This window comes from Dictyostelium purpureum, assembly GCF_000190715.1.
Source record: "Dictyostelium purpureum unplaced genomic scaffold DICPUscaffold_229, whole genome shotgun sequence".
Lineage (NCBI taxonomy): Eukaryota > Evosea > Eumycetozoa > Dictyosteliales > Dictyosteliaceae > Dictyostelium > Dictyostelium purpureum.
In genome coordinates, this window is record NW_003519565.1 from 1 (window position 1) to 26,372 (window position 26,372).

Below are 26,372 nucleotides of genomic sequence, written 5' to 3' on the forward strand. Positions count from 1 at the left end.
TTATGTATATTATTTATTTATAGTATTTATTGTTTATTAATATTTTATTGTTGTTTTATAATTCCTTGTTTTATCTCTTTTTTTTATTTTTTTTTATTTTTTTTTATTTTTTTTTATTTTACAATTTATAAGAGAATAAAATATATATGATGATTATTATTAATACGAAGTACTGCTTTATTGAAAAAAAAAATAAAAAACTTAAAAACTTGTTATTTAAAATTAAGTTTATATATATAAATTATTTTAAAGCGAGTGTGAATAAAAAATATAAAAAAAAAAAAAAAAAAGAAAAAAAAAAATTATATTATTTTTCTCTTTTTTCCAAAAAATTCACCCATTTTTAAATTTTTTAATTTTATTTATTTTATTTTTTATTTTTATTTTTTAATTTTTAATTTTTTTATAATTAATATAAATTATTAATATAGTAAAAATATATTAATAGTAAAAAACAAATATTAATATATTTATTATACTGATAGTTTTTGATTTTTAAATTTAAATTAAATAATAATAAAATTATTATTATTATTTTTTTATTTTATTTATTATTTATATTTATTATAATTATTTTAATTATTTATTTTTAAAAATTATTTTATTTATTTTTATTATAATTAATTATTTGTTTTATTTTTTTATTGTTATTTTATTATTTTATTTTATTATTTTATTATTTATTATTTATTATTTATTATTTTGATTTTGATTTTGATTTTGATTTTGATTGTTTTTGATTATTAATGTTTTATTTTTATTATTTTTATTATTTTTATTATTTTTATTATCGTTATGATTTTTTATAATTTTTTTATTATTATTATTTTTATTATCGTTATAATTTTTTACAATTTTTTTTTATAATTTCAATTTCCTTTTAATTTTTGGGTTTTATTTTCTATTAAATTAAATCAATCAAATTATTATTTTGGATATTTAAAAGATTTCTAAATATGGGTAATTTTGAAACTACTAAACATTTATGTTCTTTTAATTCTGATATGTGAAGAGTTATTTTACAGCAATGACATTTGATATAGTGATTTTTACAAGTTTTTAAATGTTCATATTCAGAACTTAATAGGTGATTAGGTTTTTGATGATTATTTTTGGATGCAGAGTTACTGTTTGGTAGTGATGAGTCTCTAATATGTATAATATCGCTTTTATAACATGACGAAAAACCTTTTAGCATTTGATTACATAGCGAGCAAATTTCCCATGTGTCTGAATCGTGGGTAAGGAGATGATCGATGAAATCAACTCTGTTAAACATAGAGTCGCATTGAGAACAATGTAAATATTGACAATATTTGTTTAGATGATTTAAGAGTTGGGATTTGGTCATTGGTGATTCTGAACATCCATTTATTTTATTTGGGCATGGGTATTTGGCATTTAGGCATATTAATAAATGATCTTCTAAATCGATAATATCTTTAATTCCACAATATTCACATTGATGACGCTCGGATGATTCGACAGGGTGTAGTTCTGAAAATTTATGATAGTCAATTTCTATTGGTACACCGGAGCTATGGTTATTATTACTTGAGCTGTTTGTGTCTAAATATGCATTTCCATTTGGTGATGATGGATGATCTTGAAGTGCCTTAATGATTGAATTGCTATCGAAATGTGATAGTATATTAATTATATTTGAGCGATTTTTAATTCCCCTTAATTCTGGTGCATTGATTAAAAGTGAATGGGTATAGTTGGTATCTAATGATTTTTTGAATAATATATCTGAAAGGAATCTACAACATTTGATTGCTCCATTTTTAACAGCTCTTGAAAAAATCCAATAGATTGGTAATGGTAGATGAAAGAATTCAAACGATTTTAATAGGTATTCATCGTGTGGTGGAGTTTCACTAGGTGGGCTATTATTTCCATCACTATCGCCCTCTGAATCATCTCTTATTATAATTGATTTTAACATGACAACATTATCATAGGCAATTGCATTTGTATAGGTTGATGTATCTAATCTATTTCTATATGGCGCTAATAGGCTTCTGCAATATTTTTCTGGTATTGCTGGTGAGTGTAGCAAACTATTTACAATGAATCCTTGGAACCTATCAATATATGTTGTAGAGTTCATATAGTTATTTAAGTTGCTTAGAATAAAGGTGGGTATTTCAAATCTATTAACAGTTAAATAATTTGAAAAAATCTAAATAGGAATTTTATTATTAGTATGGTTATCGATATAAAATCTAAAAAGTTATGGATATATTACCTTTTCCCAAGAGTCATATGAAAATGATTTTAATTGATATTGTGATATTGTGTTTAAAATGGATTGGATAGAGTCAACATTATTATTAAATATATGCACCATTTGGCTGTAGCAATTTAAGAATTTTAGTTTTTTGAAATAGCTTTCTAACATTAGGTGGTGTTGTAGTTTTAATTTATCAAAAGTTTCTAAAGATATATTGCCATCTAATTTTGAAATTACTAACATAGCTACTGTGGGTTTTAATGGGTTTGTGGATGATAAATATTCCTCTAATTCGATTGGTGATTTTTTTGAAATAAGATTGAAATCTTCAAAAGATAAATTTAAAATATTAGTCTTTGATGTAATTGCTGATAGATGATTATTTTGTAATTCAGTTAATATAATGTTTGACATTTCATCACTTGAATGGTTGATATTATTTCCAGAGTCATTTAAATAGTCGTGATATTGGGTTAAAATTAAAGCTGTGTTTCCAAATATATCCGGATTGTTAATTTGATTTTTATCATCGATTGAATTTAAGAGTTGTTTTAAACTATTACATCTTTGGGCCAGATTATTATTTGATGATATTTCAACTGCACAGTGGATACTATTTTTGTAAAGATAGTTTATTTGAAGAGTATCAGCATTATACTTTAATAATAATGAGACAATTTCTGGAAATGGGGATGCATAGTGTAGCGCGGTATTTAGTTGCCAATCTGGTGTATCAACGTTTGCACCAATTTCTAATAAATATTTAACAATATGTGTGTGGCCATTCATAGTTGCAAGAATCAAAGGTGTTTGGTAGCATTTGTTAACTTTGTTTATATCGTCATTAATAATGGCGACCTCTAAACATTCTAACCTTCCCAAGGCAGCAGAATAGTGAGTTGGGCTATTACCATCTACATCACTTGAAGATGAGCAACATGGTAATAGAGCAGACATAATTTTTGGTTGATTGTTTTCTATTGAATGGGTTATTAGTTTCGAAACTATTGGTTTTTCTAAATATTTTATCTGCTTTTCAAACATAAACGTTGATATAAATTTAATTGAGCCAATTACGTCACCATCCTCAATCAGTCTAAATAGTGGCTCGAATTTTCCTATATTTATTAGTTTTGACTGAAAAAGACAGGTATTAGTAAATTATATAGTTTTTTATATTTTTTTGTATTATAAATATAATTTTATATTTACCATTTGATTTTCTAAGAATGGAATACAGTTTTCCCTATTATTCTCTCTGGCGATATCTAAGACCGTTTTTCCTGAGGCTGTTTGGGCGTGTATATCAGCACCCATTTTTATTAGTGTTTTTATATTATTTATATAGCCACCTTTTGCAGACCAATGAAGAGGGGTATAAGAGCAATATTCTGATGACCAATCGACTGTAATTTGTGATAATGTTTTTTCTATCATTTTGAATTGTGAAAATTTAATTTTGGTCCGATTTTCTATTGAAACTTGATCATCACCATCATTACTACCTATTGAGCTATGGTGATTGTGATTAATAAATTCATAGTTATCATTTTGATTTCCATTATTATTGCTGCTATTATTGTTTTGATTATTATTTTGATTGGTATTAACTCCGCCAAGAGTTGGTGTACTATTGTTACTATTTAAACGGCTGTATCTATATGGTATGAATGTGTTATACCCATAGTTGTATTCACTAAATAGACCTGAAAACCTTAAAACCTGAAAACCAGAGTCCCATATACCAGTTCTTTTATTTGAAAATACAGGTGCTCTATTTGATTTAATATACTCCTGTAAAGTCATTTCATTTCCGGAGTGTACACAGATAAAGAATACAACCTGTGATAAAAGAGCATCTAAAAAGTAATGAGATAGCTCATTATTATTTGGGCAAAGTTTTTGAAAAGTACCCACAGGCCTAAAAAAAAAAAAAAAAAAACTTGTAAATACCTTCAAATTTAATTAAACCTAACCAATGTAATGTATGTACTTACTTATTACCAAACTCTCCATTTAATGTAAATGATCTGTTTTTTGAACCCATTAAAAGAACACCAGTGTTTGAATAGGTGATGTCGGCACCATGATTTAATAATAGTTTTGCACATGCTATTGAGTTTTTTTGTACTGCTTTCGTAATTAATCTCATATATGGATTGAGGTAAAAATCTTTTAGAATACCATCAACAGGAAATACTTTTAAAATTTTATCCAAGTATTCTGGTTGGTTCTATAAATATAAAAAAAAGTATTAATTAAATAATATTTATATAAGGAAGATGTTATATCTTACATTTTTTGTCACAAGCTCTGCAGCAGTGGAGAATGTGTTGTTATATTTTAATAGATCAATAGAAAGGAGATGATCTGTTAGTTTGCTATCTCCATTTTGTATGGAGTCCACTAAACCTATAAATTGAATTAAAAATTAGTAAATATATTTATCATTTTAATAATGTATATTATTAAAATATAAACCAACCTTTGCTTAAAAGTAATAATACATGTCTTCTATAAAAACTCTTCCATCCATTAATTCTCTTTTGATAACCCAATAGTACCTTTACTTGAAAATAATTAACCCTTTGGTAAATTTTATTTAATATATCATCGTAGGTTTCAATATTATTATTATTGCTTGAGTTTAAATTTGAATTTGAGCTTGTATTGATTGTTATCTGGTTATTATCATTTGGTGAGGGTGGGTGACTATTATTATTATTATTATTATTATTATTATTATTATTATTATTATTATTATTATTATAATTGGGACTACTATGATTACTATTACTACTATTATTATATAATCCAGTTTTTCTTATTAATTCAACTCTTAAATTATTTAATTCCCTTTCATTATCTATGATGGATGAGTTGCAAAATCTTTGTAAAAATAAATCTTTCCATAGTCTATCATCGGACGATAATGAGTAAAAGAATTTTGAAACCCTGCTTGTTGATAATAAATCGTTGATTTTTAAATTCTTTAGTATGAGAACTAATGTTTCTGATGGTAAATCATCCATAGTTGTTTTTATTTTTTTAATAAAAAATAAATAAAAAATTATAATAAATAATAAAAAAATAGATTTTACAATAATATAATTATTATAAATAATTTAAATGTTGTGTAAATTAAAATTTTTTTTTTTTTTTTTTTTATATATTTTTTTTAAATTTTTTAATTTTTTAATTTTTTTTTTTGATTTATTTTTTTTTTTTTTTATTATAAAAGCAATTAATTTTATCCAAAATAATTATTAATTATTAAGAAAAAATAAATTATACAACCCATAGTGATGCCATTATTTGTTGAAAAAATTTTCAGTTAATTTTATTTAAAATAAATACAAAAAAAAAGATTTAATGGCATATATAGAAAATAATGAACACACATTCATATATAAATTAAAATTCTTTAATTTTTTAAATTAAATTAAACACACCCACACCTTTTTTTTTATTTTTTTTTTATTTCAATAGCAATAATCCCACCATAGATATAATAGTAAAAAAAAAAAAATATTTCAATGTTTTAAAAGTAAATAAACAGAAAACTAAAATTTTAAAATAATAATTAAAAAAAATAAATTTTTATTTTATTTTTTTAAAACAAAAGAAATTTATGAAACCTAAAAAGAAAATAAAAATCTAAAATCAATAGACATTGTTAGTTTTAAAGCAAATGTAAAAAAAAAAAAAAAAAAAAAGTATGAAATATATAAAACTATTAAAGTAAGTTCAGAATCTATATTTTTTAAAATTCTAATTTTAGCAGTATACTAATATGGTTTTTAGAAATTATCTATTTCCGCTATGGAACAAGCCAGTATCAGAAATAAAAAGAAATGTATACTTTAGTTTATTCTTTTCAGCCAACATTACATTATCAATATTGTTTTTAGTTATCGATGTATTTAGAAACTTCTTTACAATTTACTTTGCAGTTTTCAACACTTTGTTTTTGGGTGTTAGTATTATCAATAGTGAATCATTTTATATATTAATAAAAAATCAGTTTAGAGTTTTATTGGCCATATTTATTGGATTGGTAGTTGGTTTTGTTAGTTTTCAAATTACTTTTAATCACGTTTGGACGTCTGTATTTATAACACTTGTATTCGTGTATATCAGTAGTGCCATAATGGTAACTGGTTCAAATGTGCTGCCCTATAATCTAGGAAAAGTTATGTATCTGCCATATTTCAACTTGGTTTATTTTAATAGGCCAGATGATAGATCCATTATACCTTTTTTAAAGTTTCTTTTAACTGGTGTTTCTCCTATAATATTGGTGATAGTGGTGGGTTTAATTTTTAGAATGGATTTTTCATCTAATTACTATATCCAATGCTGTCGACAAAATCTAAAAACCTCAAGAAAACTAATATGTACCATCGAAAGAGAATTGGAGATCAAGACACTAGAGTCCATCAACTATCCATTAGATTCATCCTATCAAAGAAACATTGTAAAGTCCATTACCAACAGAATTGAGGCCGATTATAATGGCAGTCTAAAAGATCATAGCCAAGGAAGCCCATTAAAACTAAGAAAGAAACTAGGTGTTCCCATTTATTTAAAACCAAGAAAACAAGAACCAATTCATTTATCGCCATTGTCAGATGTAGTAAACCATGATAGGGATGACGAATCAACATGCAGTATGATGTCAGAATTTACAACCACTTCAAAAGATAAAAAGATTTCAAACCAACCAGAATATGTTAAAGAAAATGTTAAAGACAGCACGAAATTTAAGAACAATGGATCATTAGAAGGTGGGGAAGATATCGTAAATCACTATTATAATTTTAAAAAATCTCTTTTAAAAAACCCAAAACATCAAAATGATACCCACAATTATTTTAAAATTTCACTTGAGAAGCTTAATGTTGAAAACTCAAGAAATTTAAACCAAATGGAAAAGTATTTATTAGAGGCTAAAAAAGAATTTTGGAACAAAGATATGTTTGGTTATTTTAATGAAATCTCATATTTATTAGAGACAAACCACAAAAAGCTTTTAACAATAAACATGGCATTCTTTGAAAATATTACCGTCGAAAAGTCCAGAACTCTATTGGTTATATTACCTTTTTTAAATACATTAATAAATCAAACATCAAGAATTTTTAGGATTATGCACAAACAAATCGGTCTAAAATACAAACCTGTAGATATCACTCCAGAAATTGAAATATCTGGAAATGAACTTTTTACAACCATAGATATGGAAAATATTATAGAATACAACTTAACAAAAGGTATCGATTATTTAAAGTCCACTGAATCATTACAACGTTTTAAAGATTTAAAGAAACACAAAACACTAGAATACAGCCAATATAAAATTTTAATGTGCTTCGATTATATAGAAAGAACTATTAAAGATATCAATAATCAATTAGAAGAAATATATGACCCAGAAACATCATTTGGCATTGAAAATATTGATGAAGAAACAAGAGTAAACTTTTTGGTTTCAGCATTTAAAAAGTTTTCAAAAGATCAAAAGATACTATCATCGACTGTGTTTATGCTGTCATTCAAGTTATGGGGTAAAAGTAAAGAGTCTCAACATATAACAATGTTTAAAAGTATTTTCAAGAAATGGTATATATGGGTAACAACATGGAATAAAAGACGAAAGGAAAGAAATGAACTGTATAGAATCGATTATAATGAATTTCCTCATATCATTCACCCACACTACACTTTAAAGGAAAAAGCTCAAAAATTATGGGGATTAGTATCATTTAGATTATTCTCAAAATGGGTCTACTCTTTACAACTGGCCCTTGGTGTTTCAATTTTCTCTATTGTTTATTACGAATTAAAAATACATGAATCTTTTATTTTATTTAGAAACTTAGCATGGGCTGTTATTACATATTGTCTAGTTAGTGCTCCATCCATTGGTGCGATAGCATACTTTTCAATTCTTCGTATTACAGGTGCGGTTTTTGGTTCTATTTTGGGCTATACAGCAGCTGTTATTTACTCCACAACCAATAATGATGTAGCAAGAGCATTTATTTTCGCTGCCAGTACATTCCTATGCTCATTTTTTGGTTCGATCTATACAAGAGCTCAAATGTTTGAAAAACTGGTTCTCTTTTTTATTTTATCCTTTGTAATTATTGCTTTTCTTGCATATCCAAATAACTCACCATCAATTATCACATCACTATTTAGAATGATGCACATCTTAGTGGGTGTTGGTTTAGTTTATATTATATCTATCACTGTTAGTCCATATTATGACCACCGACAACTTAAAAACAACCTATATTTATTTCCATTTAAAGTATCCCAAAGCTTTAATTTCTTAATTTGCAACACACTGTTAGATCCCACAATTGTGCCATTAGAAACTCGTCAAGTATTTTATCAGCCCAGTAAATATAACTACATACAACAACATTTACCGAATGAAATGAATCAAAAGATGTTTAGATCTACAATGAACAAGCAATTAAATTTATTACGATACCAAATACCAATTCAAAGAGTTCTTTTATATTATTCGAGATATGAACTATTTCCATTAAGAAAGAAAAAATATTATCAATTAAGAAGGCTACTTTTTACTGAAACTAAAATGTTTCACGCGCTACTGTCATTAGAATTCATTATTGTTTCAGCTTTACCAAAGTATGTAGTTTTATATTTTTATTTTAAAATTGCTTATACAAAACTTTTAACTTATCAATTTTTTTATTTTTATATAGAAAACACTTAAATGAAATATCCAAAGTAATTTCATTGAATTTATTAAGACTAATGTCGGAAATAGATAATGTCACTAAAGGTTTTATGAATATTCCAGATACAGAAAAAGGTGAAAGATTTATAACAGAAAATCAAACAAAGGTAATTTGTAACGAAATTGCAAGAGATATTGGGGAATATATTTATAAAAATAGGTATGACAGGGAATCTTTAAATCTACTTAGGTACTGCAGCGCAATTATATTTTGTTTAATTTCATTTGTGGATTTATTCGATTTAGTGTTTGATAAGGTTGTGGCCATATCACATACAAGTGTATATAAAAGAACCGAATCATTAAATAAAAAAGATGATATTTCAAAATTTGACGAAGCACTTGAAAGTTTAGAAAATGAACACAAAGAAAGTATACAGGAAGAAGAAAATAATATTATTTCAGATTTTGAAATTCAAAAAGATTTCGATGTTTCTTTGAGGGATAATTTAGGAGATAATCGAGAATTTGAAGAAATTATACAGGAACAAAACGAAGTCGGGAATGAAATACAAAAACTGGGCACTCCAATACAATAAATTTAATAAAATAAATAATAAATAATAGATAATAAATGGATAATAAATAAATAAAATAATTAAATATTTTAAAACCAAATAATAAAAAAACCCAATTTTCAAAAAATAAAATTGGATAAAAAAAAAAGATATTTTTTTTAAAAACATAATCAAATTTAAACTATTAAAATAAAATTGGATATTTCTTTATTTTTTATTATTTTTCCAATGCATTTTATTGTCTTATTTTTTTAAAAAACGGAAAATTACTTTAACTTTTATTTTATTTTTTTTATATTTTTATATTTTTTTATTTTTTTTATTTTTTTGAAATTTTTTTTTAAAATTTTAAAATTTTTTTTTTTACTTTCATAAATAATATTATTTATATTCGTGCTTTATATAGATATTATTATATATAATAAAATGAGAGTTTTATTTGCTTTAGTTGTTGTTTTCTTATTATTAAACGTTGTCTTTTCAGTAAAGATTGACATCCGTCCACCACACCATATCCACAAAAGAATCCAACACGATACTTGGGTAGAAGAAAAGAATGATCAATTCGATAACATCAAAATTGGTTCATTATTAGGTTTCAAAAAATCATTAAACAGACCATCAATCCCAGTTTTAAATGCCGATCCAAATATTAAAGCTCCAGCTAGCTTTGATTCACGTACCGCTTGGAGCAATTGTACTACCATTGGTTATATCGAAAATCAAGCTCGTTGTGGTTCATGTTGGGCTTTCGGTGCTGTCGAATCTGCTCAAGATAGAATTTGTATCCACAAAGGTTTAGATGTTCAATTAAGTTTCTTAGATTTAGTTACCTGTGACCAAAGCGATGATGGTTGTGAAGGTGGTGATGATGTCAGCGCTTGGAACTTTTTAAAAAAACAAGGTGTTGTCACTCAAGAATGTAAACCATATACCATCCCAACCTGTCCACCAGCCCAACAACCATGTTTAAATTTCGTTAACACTCCAAACTGTGTTAAACAATGCGAATCAAACTCAACTTTAATTTATTCACAAGATAAACACAAAATGGCTAAAATCTATTCAATCAACAGTGTCGAAGCTATTATGCAAGAAATTTCAACCAACGGTCCAGTCGAAGCTTGTTTCTCTGTTTACGAAGATTTCTTAGGTTACAAATCAGGTGTCTACCAACACACTACCGGTAAATTCTTAGGTGGTCACTGTGTTAAAATCTTTGGTTATGGTACTCTTAATGGTGTTAACTATTGGTCAGTTGCTAACTCGTAAGTATTAAAATATAAATTTAAAGCAAAAAATCATTTTACTAATAAAATAATTTTTATCTAAAATTCAGATGGACCACTTCATGGGGTGATAACGGTATTTTCTTAATCAAGAGAGGTAGTGATGAATGCGGTATCGAAGACGAAGTCGTTGCTGGTATTCCATTATAAAAAAATAATAAAAAAATTAATAAATTTGTAATTTAATTATATATAAAGATTAAACTTTTTTTTATAAAAAAAGAAAAAAAAAAAATTTATTTGTTTAAAATTTATTTGTTTTTTTAAAAATTGTATATTATTTATAAATCTTATTTGTTATATAAAAGAGTTTATAATTTTAATGTTAAACTATTTAGATTTGAATTGAATTTGAATTATCCAAGATTATTATTGTTAGATTGTTTTTGGCTAATTGCAGGTATAGAACAATTAGTATTTATAAATAATAAGGAAAAAGTTTTAAAAAATTAAATATTATTAAATTTTATATGTTTATTTATTTAATTAAAAAAATAAAATTAAATTTTATTAATAATATTAATTGATTATTTTTGTTAAAACTAATTTTAAACGAATAATTATTTACAGAAAAATATATATGGTTTTTTTTTTTTTTTTTGTTTTTAGAAAAGAAATGTTTTTGAGAAATATAAATAAATAAGTATTTTAAAATTAATTTTTTTTTTTAGGATGAAGTTGGAATTTTAACTTTTACCTGGTCAATGCAGTCTTTGGCTTGAATATTAAAGATATTTAATCTATGCTCCTCAATGTCATATCTAATTTTTTGTAAATCTCTTTGGAGTTTGGCAACTTCTGGTAATGGTTCATTTTCAGGGATTACTAAAGTAACCATAAGATCGGGAGCTATAGTAGCAGGAGCAGGTGATGCAATGCCCATCATTGAACAGTTTTGTTTTTTACCACTTTCGATCATAATTTTAGCTATACGTATTTGAAGTGTAATTTCTTCTTTTCTTAAACCAAGTATATATTGAACAAATGTTTGGACATCTGCAGTTCTATCTGGAGTAATTAAATTAACATTAAAGATAACTAAATAAACAAATAAAAATAATTAGTTTTATAAAACCTCTATTGTATTTTAGAATTATTTAAATACTTACATCCATCTTTTAAAAATACTTCTACATTGGTTTTAAATTCCTCTTTTGTCATATTGCATTCTAAAATTTGATTTAATAGCATTGCCTTTTCATTAGGGAGAGTAAATGATATATGTGTTAGTCTTAAGGCAACTGTTCTGCAAACTTCATAAAATTGTTTGAAAGATGACATTTCCTCACCTTTAATTAAGAAAATTCTACCAGCTCTGTGAACAATTTGGAATGTCATATCAGGTTCATCTAAAATTGTTTTTACCTTTGCTGGATCACATTCTCTAAGATCGATATAACCTTGTGGTTTCTCTGGTGTGCTAATTAGACTTTTAGGTTTATAATATATAATATAACTTTTATAAAGTACAAATAATCTAGATAAAAATCCTTTCTTATTACCACCTGCTTTCTTCATAACGGCAGAATAAAGCATTTTATCTTTAATATGCTTATAACTTAACTGGGCCTATATATAAAAATAATCATTAGTTAATAATATTTTTTTTAAAAATGAAAATATTATACTTACTAAAATAGATTCATCTCTTTCAAGTCTCATTTTTAATTGTATTTGTAATTTGTTTTATTTAATTTGTTATAGTTTTGTGAGGATTGTTGTCGTATTTGATTAGTTGGTTGATTTCTTATTTTTATGAAATCAAGTTGGTATTTGAATTTTTTTTTTTTTTTGGTTTAAAAAAAATAATTTATCTATAAAACAATGATTTAAAAAATTAATTAATAAATAAACATATATTAATTATATTTTATATATATATAATTGTTATATAAATGAAAATTAAAAATACAAATGAAAAAAATAATAAAAAGAGAGGAAAAAATAAAACAAAAAAAAATAAATATTACAAATAATTTAAAAAAAAAAAAAAAAAAAAAGATCACAAACAGAGCAGTATATTGAGGAGTGGGTGTGGTGTTTTGTTGTGTTTATTTGTGTACAGTGATATTGTTTTTTTTTTTTTTGTTTTTTTTCTATTTATTTTATATGTTTTATGATATAAAAAACAAGAAAATATATAATAATAATAAAAGTCACTCACTTCAAAAAAATGAGATTCTAATTATTATAATTATTTTAAATGTTGGTAGTGGGGTCTATTGTTTTTTATTGTTGTTGATAATGATTGTGGTGGTGGTGGAAGTGGTTAAAAATAATTATTATCTATTTTTTTTTTTTAAAGTGTAAAAAAATTGAATTAATAATAAATTTTGAATTTTTTTGAATTCCAAATATATTATAATTCTATTACTGTATTATTTGTTTTTTGGTGTTATTAATTTTATTGTTATTATTATGTTGTTTCTATAATTTTGATAGTGAGTAAGTTATAAATCAACAAAAAAACTAATTAATTATATCGAGTGATAGTGTGATTTTGAGGTTAAATATATATTATGAAATAAATATATTATCAATACATTAATAATTTGTTTGGCTGTTTATCTGTATATATTGCGCCTTTGCGTGAGTGTGGGTAATATTTTGATTTTAAGGGATTTTGATAATATTATAACACCAATGTTGAAAAAAATAAAAATAAAAATAAAATTAAAATAATTTACTTTTTGTAGTTATATAAAAATAATAGTAATAAACAATTTAAAATTAATATATATATATAATATAATTAAAGTGTGTTGTGTATTTTTTGTTATATGATTTGGATTATAAATAATAATAATTTTTTTTTTTTTTTTTCAAACGGAAGTTATTTATATTATTTCCTTCATTCCTGTTAATAAAAAAAAAAAATAAAAAAAACAAATTAAAATAATATTGATAATAAAATTCTGTGTGTTGAGTGGGTGAAAGGGGGTAGTTATTACATATTTTGAAATAGAAATAATAATGTATGGGTGTTGAAAAAGTTTTTTTTTTTTTTTTTTTTTGAGTAGTGGCACTTCTCAATTAAAAAAACTATATAAATAACACAATTAGAAAAAAAACAAAAAAAAAAACATACCCACACCACTTTTAATTTTATTAATATAATAACAATTTAAAATATAATAAAAATAAAAAAATTACCACCTCACTATAATAATAGTTTTCAAAAAAAGAAACATTAAAAGAACGAAATTATATTTATCAACACACACACACAAACAAAAACAAAAATTGAATATTAAAATTGATTGAGTGTTAGTTTTTTTTTTAGAATTTCATTAATAAGAAAAAAATGATAAAACCACTATAAAAACACAAAAACCCACACCCCAAAATTAGACCAAATAAAATTGATTGAGTGTGTGTTAGTTTTTTAAAAAAAAAATTGTGTGGGTTAAAAATTTTTATCATAGTAATAAAAATTATAATGTAATATGTACATATGTAGGTGATTTGACTGAGGTTATAAATTTTCATTCAAATTTTTGGTGAGTGTGGGTTGGAGTGTGGGTGTGTGAGTTTTTTTTTTTTTTTTGTTATTGAGTTTTTCTATGTGTGATTTAGTGATTTGGGTATATATATAAATATTATATAAAATATAAAAAGAATGATTGTAATAATAAAAATAAAGGTGTGTTTTAGAATAGTGGTTGTGTGGTGATTATTAGTGTGACTTTTGAAGGTAATATTGATGAATAGTGATGATATTGGTTTTATTTTAATTTATTTCAAAATAATTATTATTCTGTTGTCATTATTTTTGTTGTTGTTGTTGTTGTTAAATTTGAAATAATTTATATGTTTAATATTATTAAAACAAAGGTGTATTTATTAATCTGGATTAAATGATTACCCTATTTTTAAAATATAATTTAATCTCTTTTTATTCTTTTCTTATTTAAATTGTTTGAGATTTTTTTAAAATAAAATAATATTTAAATAGTTTATTAAAACTATGTAGTACAAGTTTTTTTTAGTTTTATTTTCTTTTAAAATTTTATTTTTAACCTTTTTAAAAGTTGTTTTAATTATTAAAATAAAATTTAATACTAAATATAAAAATTAAAATAGATTTTATTTTTAAATTTTGATGATTAAATGTTACATTTATAATTTATAAAAAAACTATAATGAATCTATAAGAAATTGTACAAAAAAAAGTAGTGATGGTTGTGGTGTTGTTAGGAGAGTTGGTTTTTTGATTAATGGTTAATTTTAAAAAATGCGGTTGACCATTTATCAATAAAATATACACATATATACATGAAAAATGATTTGTTTAAATAAAAAGCTATTTTTAAATTATTGTTTTTTTTTTTTTTTGACAAAACACTTATCAAATACCGCCTTTAGAAATGAGTTTAGATAATAACAGTAAGGCAATCGCATTAATCTTTTTTTATTTAAACAAATTGATTTATTTATCTTTTTTTATTTATAAATCATGCTATTATTAATATAAACAAAAAAAAAAAAAAAAAAAGCTATTATTGGTATAGCAAAAAAAATTAAATGATCAAAAGTAAGATTATATGTATTTATAATTTATATTTTAGATCTTGGTTTAAACCACATTTATACATATTAGATAACATGTTATTATTTTTATTGAGGAAGGAGTTTTTTATTTTTTATTTTTAATATAAAAATGTGTGTTATTAATAAATAAGAATGGGTGAGCTAAAAAAAACTACAACTACAAAAAATTACATTGAACATATTTATTTCTTTGGTTTATGAAAAAGTATTAATTAATAACTATTTTGATATTAAAGGTTATTTTTTTATTTATTTATTATTGCCCTCATTTTTTTTATACTTTTTTTCCCATTTGAAAACAACTCTTTCATTATGGCTTTACATTTGATCTATTTAACATTTGATTGATTTTAATATTTAAAAGGTGAATCTAATTGAATTTTATAATGATTCAGTGCATTATGATGAAGTTATTATAATTTAAAATTTAAAAAAAAATTTTCAAATAAATTTTTTATAAATTTTAAAATAATTATTTTTTTTTTTTTAAATATTTAAACACACCAAAATTTTATTGTAAAATATTTTATAAATAAATTAAATAAAGATGCAGTTTACAAAAACAACAATATGGAGCCTATGTTATTTCGATGTGTTAAAAATATTATTTTTAGAATTTATTTTTAATTTTTGTTCCTTTAATTATCAAATGTCATCCATATAATTTTACAATTCATTTCATTGTTTTTAATAAAATTTAAAAATTCCCCAAAAAAAAAAAAAAAAAAAAAAACCACCAGAAATAAAATAAAACCAAAATAGATAAAAATGATAAAAATAGTAATTTTATTTGTTATAATAAAAAAATTATTTGTATTTAAAAATAATAGAAAAAAATTATTTGTATTTAAAAATAATAGAACACTATTATTTTTTTTAATATAAATACCATAAAACACAAGAATTAATGTTTAATGTAAGGAGGTGACAAAAAGGAATTAGATTTTTATTGAATAAACTTATTTGCAAAAAATAAAGGTATAAATTTATTAAATTCTTTTTTTTTTTTTTTTTTTTTTTTTAAATTCATTTTTTATTTTTCATTTTTTTTTCATTTTTTTTTTTACCACCATAATATTTAAACAAATATTATGTAATATTTTTTTTTTCCTTTAAAAGAGAAATAAACTTTTTCTTTTTATTTTTTTTTTTTTGTTTATATATAATATTTTGGTGTAACTTGATTGATTTGTAAGGTGTCACCAGGTAAAAACGTTATTTTATTTTTTTTTTGACATTTTTTTATTTTAATTTTTTTATTTTTTTTTTTCGCAAACTAATCGTTTTATATTAATAAAAATATAAAATAATATCAAAATCAAAAATAATTTTTTTCATATTATTTTTTTATCAATAACATAGCAATATTTTTTATTTTTTTATTTTTTTATTTTATATAAATCACATCGAACCAAAACACGTCTTTTTTTTTTTTTTTTTGTCAAAAAAACTCGTTTATTCTTATAAGTAAAAAAAATATATAAAATATTATCTTATGTCAGTTTTAGCAGCACTTTTAAGTATACTTGGTAATATAATATCTACCGGTACAGCATTTTCACCATTGTAAGTTGAATTTCAATAAAAAAATATTTATTGAAGACTATTAACTAATTTTTATATAACAATAAATAGAAAAAAATTTTTAGAAATCGACAGAAATAGAGATGTGGGATCTATGAATATTTATCCCATTATAGCATTGTGCGGCAACTCTTTATGTTGGGTGGTTTATGGCACAATTATAAAAAACATATCAATTATACCCGTCAATGTCATTGGTTTATTAATTACAAGTTATTTCATTATTGTTTTTATTTCAGCAACAAGTGATTTAAAAAGACGTCGTTTGGTTACAGGTGTTTACTTTGGATATTTAACAGCCCTAACAGTCTATCACTTATTAATCATTTTTTATGTATCTTTAGAAACTCAAAAAACTATATTTGGTTATACTTGCAATGTAGCTGTTTTAATTTTTTATGGGTCACCAGTTTTATCATTAGTAGGTTCATACATACATATAATATTATATTTTATAAATACTAATATTTTTTATTTTTTTAAAATAACTATAGTATGGTGTTATAAGGTCAAGAGACAGAAGTGTTATTAATTTACCTCTAGCATTAATTTCTTGTTTTGCAGGTATTGTTTGGACTTTTTATGGTCTATTAGTCAAAGATAAATTTATATTTTTACCAAATGCAATTGGTGCTTCATTATCAGCTATTTCATTGGTTGTTTATTTCGGTGTTGGTTACTTTAATACAACTCAATACAAAATACCACCAAATGGTCAATCTCAAGACGGGGCCAATCAAAATGTTTCATTAATCCACCAAGATGGAAATGCAATTAATGATACTTCCAATACTTTAGGTTTTGATGAAGAAAACAAAATATAATACAACACAACAATATATATATAAAAAAAAACTAAAATATTTATAATCACAACAGAAATCACTTTTTTTTTTTTATTTTTTTTTTTTTTAAATAAATTGTAGTAATAGAAATAAAACATATAAAACTAAAATAAATATTAAATTACTATTTTTTTTTTTTTTAAAAAATTTTATTTTATATATTATATTATATCTATTTTAAAACATTATTATTCTGAATCTTCAGATATGATTTTAGCTTTTTCTTTTTCTGGTGGTGAAGATGAGCTTGATGAGGCTTGAGCTTTCATTTGTTTTTTCATTTGTTTTTGTTGTTGATTAATTTGTTTTTGGGTTAATGGTTTTGGTTGTGGTGAAAGTGGATTTGCTGGTGGTTGTGGTTGGACAGCTGGTGGTTGTTCTTGTTGGACGGCGGCAACTGGTTTTTGTTCTTGTTGTTTTGGTTTTTGTTGGGCAGTTGGTTGTTCTTTTGCTGCTGGTGGTGGTTGTTGTGGTGGTAAATTTGGTTGTTGAACAATGATTGGTCTTGGATTTTTCTCCAAGTTAATAGAGATTTCTTGTTCGATATCACAGCCTATATAACCATCACATAAAACGTAAAGTGTATAATTACATTTACCAATTTCGGCGCTTGAAAGGAATGGAATTTTAAGAGTTTGACCTGGTGCAAAGGATTCAGTTTTACCTAAAGCAACCAATTCATTTTTGGAACGATTACCTAAAATAACCCAGAAACTAACTGGTTTATCATCAAAAGTGAATGGAGTGTGATAGAGTTCTTTGGCTGGATTGATTAAAGATTTCTTTGGTGTTGCTTCCCAAGTATCATCATCGTCAGAGTCTGAATATTCTGAATCGAAATCTGAATCTGAATCATCATTTTCCTCATCTTCGATTTCATTACCGTCTTCGTCGAGTTTCTTTTCTTTTTGTTTCTTTTCTTTCTTTGGTTTCTTTTCTTCTTTTGGAGATGATTCTTCTTGTTGTTCTTCTTCGTCATCAGATTTATCTTCAATAGCTTTATCTCCTTTATCGGCACCAGTTTGTTTTTTGTTAACAACTCTCTTTCTAGCACCACCTTTGATTGAAGCGGCAGCTGGTTTCTTTGTTGAAGCGGCAGCTAAGGCATCTTCTTGTTTTTGTTTCTTGAGTGCAATTTGATCGGTGAATTCGATTTCTAAAATACAGACTGAGCTAGCTAAAAGAGTTGGTGAATCTGATGAGATCTTGTATTTAACACCAACTTGACATGGGATCTTTTCAAGAATATTTTCAACATCTTTAATTTGACGATCGTTAAGTGAACCTTTAGCTAAGAGTTCCTTTCTCTTTTCTTTATCGATATTTTTGAATTTGGAGATTTCAGAGTAACCACTGCTTTTGAGTGATTGTAATAAAACATTGTCAATGTGTGGTAATTGTTTAAGACTTTGATCTTCCCAAGCGCTTTGCATAATACATTGTGACATACGACAAATTTCAACTAAACCAGCTAATTGACGTTTTTCTCTTGTAATTTGGAAGGCACCAGTTAAATAATGACGATAGGTCTTTAAAATGTGTTGTAAATCTTCTTTAAGAGTTGGAGCCATATCTTTGGAATTAATACGAGTGATGTGTGCATATAATAAGATTGTACCTTTGACAATGTATGCTGCACCAAAACGTGGTGTTTTTACTTTATATTCATTTGGGATCTTTTGATATAATACTTTTAAGTTTTCTTCGTCTGATTTTCTATCTGGAAGTGCAGATTTGTATTCAGTGGAGGCAGCAAGAATTTCAATCATTGCTTTAAGACGAGTTTGTGCGTCAATAACATGATAATAGAGAGCAAGAGTTTGTTGTTCGATTGGTGCCAATAATTTTGATGTAGTACTCTTATTCCAATAGAAAACTGCAGTTGGTAATGCTACAACTAATAACAATAAATATGCTGTTAAAACAACTGGTGAATTATTCTTGTTGATTAACCATGATGGTAATGCAATACCGACACTCATTCTTTGTGGACCTTCTGGATTACCATATTTCTCCCATTTTTCACGTGTAGCTATATCTGTTAAAGTTTTGTAGGCTTTTGAAACTTCCATATATAAATCTTCTTTATCTGGGTTTTTATCTGGATGGTAAATCTTTGATAATTGTCTGTAGGCTGTTTTAATTTCTGATTCACTTGCACCCTTAATAAATTAATAAATAAATTAATAAATAAATAAATAAATTTATAAAATTATATAATTTAAAAATAAAAAAATAAAAAAAGATAAAAAATAATAAAAATAAAAACTATAGTTTAATACTTACAACTTCAATGTTTAAAATTTTATATGGATTATATGGTTCGACAACTTCATGTTTACTTGTAACAACGATAAACATTAAACCTGCAAATAATAACCAAAGGAGAACAACTGAATAAAGTTTAACTTTGTTGAGAGTTGATTTCATTTCTGCCTTTTCAATATTAATTTTTTCATTTGATTTCTTTTCGCAACCTTCACAAGTACAATCGAATTGTTTTGGTGTTGGCTTTGGATGGAACTTCTTCCATAACCAAATTGTACTTGGAATTAAAACAATTAATAAAAAGAATGAAAGCCATTGAAGGAATTCAATATCTTTATAATCGTCTGTTGCTTGTGTTTCTTTTTGATAATTTGGGGGACTATCTTTCATTTTATTCTATATTATAATTATTAATAATTTTAAAACTAAAAATAATAAAATATATACCCAATATAATTTAAAAATAATTTAAAAAAAAAAAAATTTAAAAAATGAAAAAAAAAATTAAAAATTAAAAAAAAAATGAAAAAAAAAAAATTAAAATTTTCACAAATAAATAAATAATGACAAAACGATTGAGGGGTCAAACAAAGTCTCCTGGTAAAAAATAAAATGAAAAAAATATAAAAAATAAAGAAAAAAAAAACATAAATAAAATGTATTATTCTTTTTTATATTTTATAAAATTAAACTCTTTGAAATATAAAAAAAATAAATATAAAAAATAAAAAAGAAAAAGAAAAAGAAAAAGAAAAAAAAAGAATTTTAAATTGATGTGTGGTAAAAAAAAAAAAAAAAAAAAAAGATATATATAAATTAAAAATAATCAAAAGGGAATTTTCTATATTAGGTTTTTATAAATACTATTGCAGTATTTTATTTTACTATATATTTATTTAAATATTTACATAATATAATTTTTTGAAGTTACCCTTTTTTTTTTTTTTTTTTTATAAAAAAAATATTTTTTATATAACCAAAAAAAAAAAAAAAATAGATTTATATATATTTTAAAAACTACTTTTTCTATAAAAGCTTTTTGATGTACTTTTTCTTGTTAAAATTCTATTTTGATTATTTGGTGAAGAACTTGGAGATGAATTATTTGATGAAATCGAGCCAATCGATTCATGTTCACCCAAGATATTATCGGAATCATCTTCTTCTTTGTTCCATGAAAAGTTTTTAAATGGTGAATCTAAATTGTATATACTAGCAGCAGAGGATTTCCTTCTTTGAAAGTTTAATTTTGCATTTAGTTCAGGATCAGTATGATAAAAAAAAAAAAAGAATAAGATATTTTGGTAAAACTAAGATTGATTAACAGATAACACAAAAACCTTTTGTTTGATCAAATTTGTGAAAAATTATTTTAATCAAAACTTTAGGTACTGTTTTTTATTTTTAGTTACAAATAAACTAAAAGCGAATAACTACAAAAAAAAAGTAGCATATCGAATTTTGGTGGGAAATAAATATCTTAGATAGATTTATTTGAAAATAAAATAAAGAAAGAAAAAATAAAAATAAATTGGAAAGGTTGTGTGTTTTCACAAATAAAAAAATTAAAAAAAATGCGCTGCTAAAAAAAGTGAAAAACATCAGAAACACATATAAACTAAAAAAAATCAAATATAATAAAGAAAAAAAAAAGATAAAAAGATATATTTATATATTTGATCTAATGAAAAATGATTGATTTTATCCTAAATAAATGATTTAACCTGCATTTGATAATAAATTGCATTTCTTTTTATATTTGGTTTTTTTTTTTAAATTTTTATATAATTTATTTTCCCTAAAACAATTTAGTTGGTAGTGTTGGTTTGACCTTCACGTCTGTAACCACCACGACCTAAACCACCACGACGACGATCACCACCACGGTATGATGGTTCGAAGTCACCTGAAGCACCGGTTCTCTTTTCTTCTTGTCTTGAATATGATGATGGACGGCTGCTGTTTTGTTTTTTGAGGGTAGCTGGGACAACTGATTCTGGGAGTTGGAGGTATTGGCTTAAGTATTTAATACCTTCATCAGTGAGGACCCAGTAGTAATATTGCCAGTTGAAAGATTCAGTAACAAATTTCTTTGATTTGAATGATCTTAAAGTGGATAAAACATCAAGATTTGAAACACTTTCGATTTGTGGGTGTTTAGCAAGTTTGAAGTCTTTTGGGGCAACTAAGACACCTTCTGCAATTATTCCAATAATATAGGTTTGTATTATATATATTAGTTTATATTCGCATTATAATGTATAATATAGTGAGATTTGGTGTTTATTGAAAGATTAATGATTTTCCACGTGTGATTATCTCTTTTCTTTTATATTTGTTTTTTCAACCAAGATTAATCGTCAATCTTTTATCAATCCTTCTAATATGTGTCAATCTATAAAGATAAATGGTGATTATGTTATAATCTTACCTTGGAATAAGTATCTGTAGATGGTTAATTTGTTTTGAGTTGGGATGTGTGGCATTTTCTCAAGGTATACGAACAATCAAAGCAAAAAGAGAAAAAAAAAAAAGAGACTGATTCTATTGAAAAAATTTTTCCATCACGCACACGCTCCCAAAATTTTTTTTTTTTTTTAAAAAAATTTTAATTTTTTTTTTTTTTAATTTTTTAATTTTTTTTTCTTCGTTACAAACACACAAAAAAAAAAAATAAAAAAAAAAAATTAATCAAATTATAATTTGCGAAAAATAAATTAATTATAATTAAATATATAAAATTAAATATCGAAAAAGTTAAATGATCAATTTTATTTAAGTTTTTATATTTAATTTATTTAATTTATTTAGTTATTTCTTTCCATATATAAAAAAAAATAAAAATAAATTAATCATTTCCATAAAAAACGAAAAAACGAAAAAAAAAAATAAAAAATAAAAAATAAATATTTTTCATTTTTTTAATTTAATATAAATATAAATATTAATATTATTCATATTTTAGTTTTTTATTTTTTTTTTCTTTATTTATAAAAAATAATAAATAAACCACAATCATGAATTTTTTAAAAAAATCATTATATAATAATGGTTTAATTTATAATAGGAATAATAATTATTCATTATTTTCAATAAATAGATTATTTAATAATAATAGTACAATTGTTTCACCATTAAATTTAGCAAATGAATTTTTTACAAAAAGAGAATCTAAAAAAAAGTTACAGAAAATGTCAATGAAAAAACAAAATTCAAATGATAGAGTTAAAGGTTCAAAAAAGAATCAAAATGAAAAACCACAAAAAAAAGAACACACATTAAAAAAACATCGTAAAATTAATATGGAATTAGAAAGAATTGAAAAATTAACAAACGAAGAAAATGACAATAAAAATAAAAATAAAAATAAATATAATAAAAAAGATAAATCAGATAATAAAAAGAAAAATTTATTAAATAATAATGTAAATAATAAAATTACAACAAGAAAATATATGCCACCACCATTAACAGTACCAGATTCCTTTATATCCCGAAAGAGCGAGGAGGAGTTAAAAAAAGAAGATGCAGTTAACAAAGTAAATTTATTATTGGAAAAGGATGAAGCAGTACCATCAGAACACAAAAGAGTAAAATACTATGTAACCAGGGATATGGAAGGTATGCGTGTTGATAGATGGATCAGTCACAAGTTACCAATTTTACCACATTCACTAGTTTGCAAATGGTTAAGAAATAAAATTATATATAAAGAAAATGAAGAGTTCAAACAAAATTCAACTAGTGAATTAAAAAGACACAAAATGAAGTTTAATGATAAAGTCGAGGTTGGTAGTTGGATCTATTTCCCATCGCAGGCCTTATTAGATCAACACATGGCCGATATTAACGAACCAACCAAATATACAAGATTAAGCGATGATGAAATCAAAGAAATTAAAGAAAGTGTATTATATAAAGATGAGCATTTATTGGTTTTAAATAAGCCACAGGGTCTTTCGGTTCAAGGTGGCTCAGGTTTAAAGAAGCATTTAGATATGATGTTAAACCATCTAAGATTTGAAAAATCTGAAAATCCAAAACTAGTTCATCGTCTCGATAAAGCAACCAGTGGTATTTTAATTTTAGGTAGATCAAGGTTAGCAGCAACAGCAATGGCAGAAAAGTTTGAATTAAAATTAGTGAGTAGCAAAAAGAAAGAAAAAGAAAAGTTTAATAAAGATAACGAAAGAGAAAACAAAAAGAATTCATCAAAAAAGAAAAAAGATACCAAGGATGAAGAAATTGACGATGATGAAGATTTAGAAAATAAAGGAATTAAAAAGACTTATTGGGCATTGATTGCAGGTGCACCCAAACCAAGAGAGGGTAGAATCAGGGCACCATTAAAAAAAGTTATGATTGGAGGTGAGGAGAAAGTCATACCAGCTTTGAAGATCGGTGACGGTGCTAAATTAGCAATTACAGAATATAAAGTAATTCAAAGCTCATTAGACAATCAATCATTTGTAGCTTTGTGGCCAGAAACTGGTCGTACCCATCAATTAAGGGTACATTGTGCATCAGTATTAAATGCACCAATTATTGGTGACACTAAATATGGTAACAAGCTAGTAAACGAAAGTATTAAAACTTTTCTTAATAGTGCATCATCATCATTAAAATTGCATTTACATGCAAGAAGAATTCAATTTATTCATCCATTCACAAATAAACCAATCGATATTATTGCACCATTACCACCATCATTAAAAGAAAGTTGGAAGAAGTTTGGTTTCAATTATAAAATTGATGATAATTCAACTTAATAAAGTTATTTTAAAACATTAATTTAATAAATATTTGTATAGTTTTATTTTTTTTAAAAAACAATAAATTTTTTCTTTTATGAAATATGAATTTTTTATTTTATAAATTATAGACCAAAATTAATTATTGTTCAAATTTTGGCCAATATAAAAAAAATATATTTTTTATATTATAAAGTTTTTTTTATATTTCTTCAGAAATATTGATTTTATTATTTTTTAGATAGTTTTCAAAATATGGTGTTCAAAAAATCATTTATAAAGAAAAAGATGGTGTATAATAAAGTAATGATTTCTATTTGGATAAAGAACTTCCTAAGTATAATAGAATGATTGTTATACCTAACAAAATTGCATTTGTTTTTTTGTATTTTTTATTTATTTTATTTTATATAGCATAATTGAACATATGGATTATCATGTGTACATGGTTGTCCAATAGTTTGTAATTCGGTATAAATTGGATCTTGACATTTTAAATCGTTAAACTTTGTAAAAAATGCTTCTGTTGAGCTAAGGCATTTTGTAGCGGCATAGTATTCTGGTTCATTAATATAAGTAGAATTAACTATAAAGCCATAGTAGCAGACACCCGATGGATTAATAACTTGTGCGGTAACATTTTCACATTTCTCATCGAAAACTGAAATCACAGCATAATCGCCATCTGGATAGTTGATATCAGACTGGCATTGATAATAGACTCCATCGTAAAGACCTCCATTGCCATAAATATTAGTTTCTATTGGTTCACCAATACAACCTTCTATTATCGATAGTTGATATATGTCAGCAGAAATAGTGGCTCCTTGGCATTCGTAGATGGTTGGATAATGGTTTAAATTGGTTTGACAGACACCAGTTTGAATTATAACACTTGAACCTGATAAGGAAACATTTACATATTGTGATCTAATATGTGCAACCAAAAAAATAACGAAAAAAATTAAAACTTTCATTTTTTTATAAATTATTTTAATATTTAAAATCGATAAAATATTTTTTTAAAAATTTTTTTTTTATAAAACCGAAAAAAAAAAAAAAAAAATATATTTTTTTTGGATTGTCTGGGAAAATTAGAAAATAATAAAAATAAAAATAAAATAAATATAATAAAAAAGATAAATCGGATAATAAAAAGAAAAATTTATAAAATAATAATAATGGGAATAATAAAATTAAAACAAAAAAATATATGCCACAGTACCAGATTCCTTTATACCCCGAAAGAGCGAGGAAGAGTTAAAAAAAGAAGGTGCAGTTAACAAAGTAAATTTATTATTGGAAAAGGTACATTGCATCGGTATTAAATACACCAATTATTGGTGACACTAAATATGGTAACGAACTAATAAACGAAAGTATCAAAACTTGATAGTGCATCATCATCATTAAAATTGCATTTACACGCAAGAAGAATTCAATTTATTCATCTATTCACAAATAAACCAATCGATATTATTGCACCATTACCACCATCATTAAAAGAAAGTTGGAAGAAGTTTGGTTTCAATTATAAAATTGATGATAATTCAAC

At 24.0% G+C, this 26,372-nt stretch overlaps 9 protein-coding genes across 9 annotated transcripts; 4 read left to right on the top strand and 5 right to left on the bottom strand.

Moving 5' to 3' along the window:
• Positions 1 to 335: 335 nt before the first annotated feature.
• On the bottom strand, positions 336 to 5,452 carry DICPUDRAFT_98733 (uncharacterized protein). Its single transcript, XM_003290532.1, has 6 exons — positions 4,722 to 5,452; positions 4,533 to 4,648; positions 4,234 to 4,469; positions 3,449 to 4,157; positions 2,252 to 3,373; positions 336 to 2,185 (listed from the first exon to the last, which is right to left on the bottom strand). The coding sequence occupies exons 1-6, from the start codon at positions 5,266 to 5,268 to the stop codon at positions 905 to 907; spliced, it is 4,011 nt and encodes a 1,336-aa protein (XP_003290580.1). The 5' UTR covers positions 5,269 to 5,452; the 3' UTR covers positions 336 to 904.
• Positions 5,453 to 5,792: 340 nt separating this feature from the next.
• DICPUDRAFT_56782 (uncharacterized protein) lies at positions 5,793 to 9,697 on the top strand. The gene is made up of 3 exons (XM_003290524.1): positions 5,793 to 5,977; positions 6,041 to 8,899; positions 8,977 to 9,697. Exons 1-3 carry the CDS (start codon positions 5,955 to 5,957, stop codon positions 9,548 to 9,550), a joined length of 3,456 nt encoding a protein of 1,151 aa, XP_003290572.1. The 5' UTR covers positions 5,793 to 5,954; the 3' UTR covers positions 9,551 to 9,697.
• Positions 9,698 to 9,955: 258 nt separating this feature from the next.
• DICPUDRAFT_155103 (uncharacterized protein) lies at positions 9,956 to 10,968 on the top strand (the record flags this gene model as incomplete). The annotated part of the gene is made up of 2 exons (XM_003290525.1): positions 9,956 to 10,797; positions 10,869 to 10,968. The coding sequence occupies 2 exons, from the start codon at positions 9,956 to 9,958 to the stop codon at positions 10,966 to 10,968; spliced, it is 942 nt and encodes a 313-aa protein (XP_003290573.1).
• Positions 10,969 to 11,274: 306 nt separating this feature from the next.
• On the bottom strand, positions 11,275 to 16,296 carry DICPUDRAFT_92514 (uncharacterized protein). Its single transcript, XM_003290533.1, has 5 exons — positions 16,259 to 16,296; positions 13,506 to 13,675; positions 12,451 to 12,632; positions 11,928 to 12,387; positions 11,275 to 11,856 (listed from the first exon to the last, which is right to left on the bottom strand). Exons 3-5 carry the CDS (start codon positions 12,478 to 12,480, stop codon positions 11,486 to 11,488), a joined length of 861 nt encoding a protein of 286 aa, XP_003290581.1. The 5' UTR covers positions 12,481 to 12,632; positions 13,506 to 13,675; positions 16,259 to 16,296; the 3' UTR covers positions 11,275 to 11,485.
• Positions 16,297 to 16,864: 568 nt separating this feature from the next.
• Positions 16,865 to 17,777, top strand: DICPUDRAFT_81303 (uncharacterized protein; the record flags this gene model as incomplete). The annotated part of the gene is made up of 3 exons (XM_003290526.1): positions 16,865 to 16,935; positions 17,005 to 17,374; positions 17,448 to 17,777. 3 exons carry the CDS (start codon positions 16,865 to 16,867, stop codon positions 17,775 to 17,777), a joined length of 771 nt encoding a protein of 256 aa, XP_003290574.1.
• Positions 17,778 to 17,986: 209 nt separating this feature from the next.
• Positions 17,987 to 20,456, bottom strand: DICPUDRAFT_155106 (uncharacterized protein; the record flags this gene model as incomplete). Its single annotated transcript, XM_003290534.1, has 2 exons — positions 17,987 to 19,960; positions 20,085 to 20,456. The coding sequence occupies 2 exons, from the start codon at positions 20,454 to 20,456 to the stop codon at positions 17,987 to 17,989; spliced, it is 2,346 nt and encodes a 781-aa protein (XP_003290582.1).
• Positions 20,457 to 21,821: 1,365 nt separating this feature from the next.
• DICPUDRAFT_92515 (uncharacterized protein) lies at positions 21,822 to 22,565 on the bottom strand. The gene is made up of 2 exons (XM_003290535.1): positions 22,498 to 22,565; positions 21,822 to 22,263 (listed from the first exon to the last, which is right to left on the bottom strand). Exons 1-2 carry the CDS (start codon positions 22,550 to 22,552, stop codon positions 21,875 to 21,877), a joined length of 444 nt encoding a protein of 147 aa, XP_003290583.1. The 5' UTR covers positions 22,553 to 22,565; the 3' UTR covers positions 21,822 to 21,874.
• A 518-nt stretch (positions 22,566 to 23,083) lies between these two features.
• DICPUDRAFT_81306 (uncharacterized protein) lies at positions 23,084 to 24,835 on the top strand (the record flags this gene model as incomplete). The annotated part of the gene is made up of 1 exon (XM_003290527.1): positions 23,084 to 24,835. One exon carries the CDS (start codon positions 23,084 to 23,086, stop codon positions 24,833 to 24,835), a length of 1,752 nt encoding a protein of 583 aa, XP_003290575.1.
• A 383-nt stretch (positions 24,836 to 25,218) lies between these two features.
• DICPUDRAFT_81307 (uncharacterized protein) lies at positions 25,219 to 25,794 on the bottom strand (the record flags this gene model as incomplete). Its single annotated transcript, XM_003290536.1, has 1 exon — positions 25,219 to 25,794. The coding sequence occupies one exon, from the start codon at positions 25,792 to 25,794 to the stop codon at positions 25,219 to 25,221; it is 576 nt and encodes a 191-aa protein (XP_003290584.1).
• Positions 25,795 to 26,372: the final 578 nt, after the last annotated feature.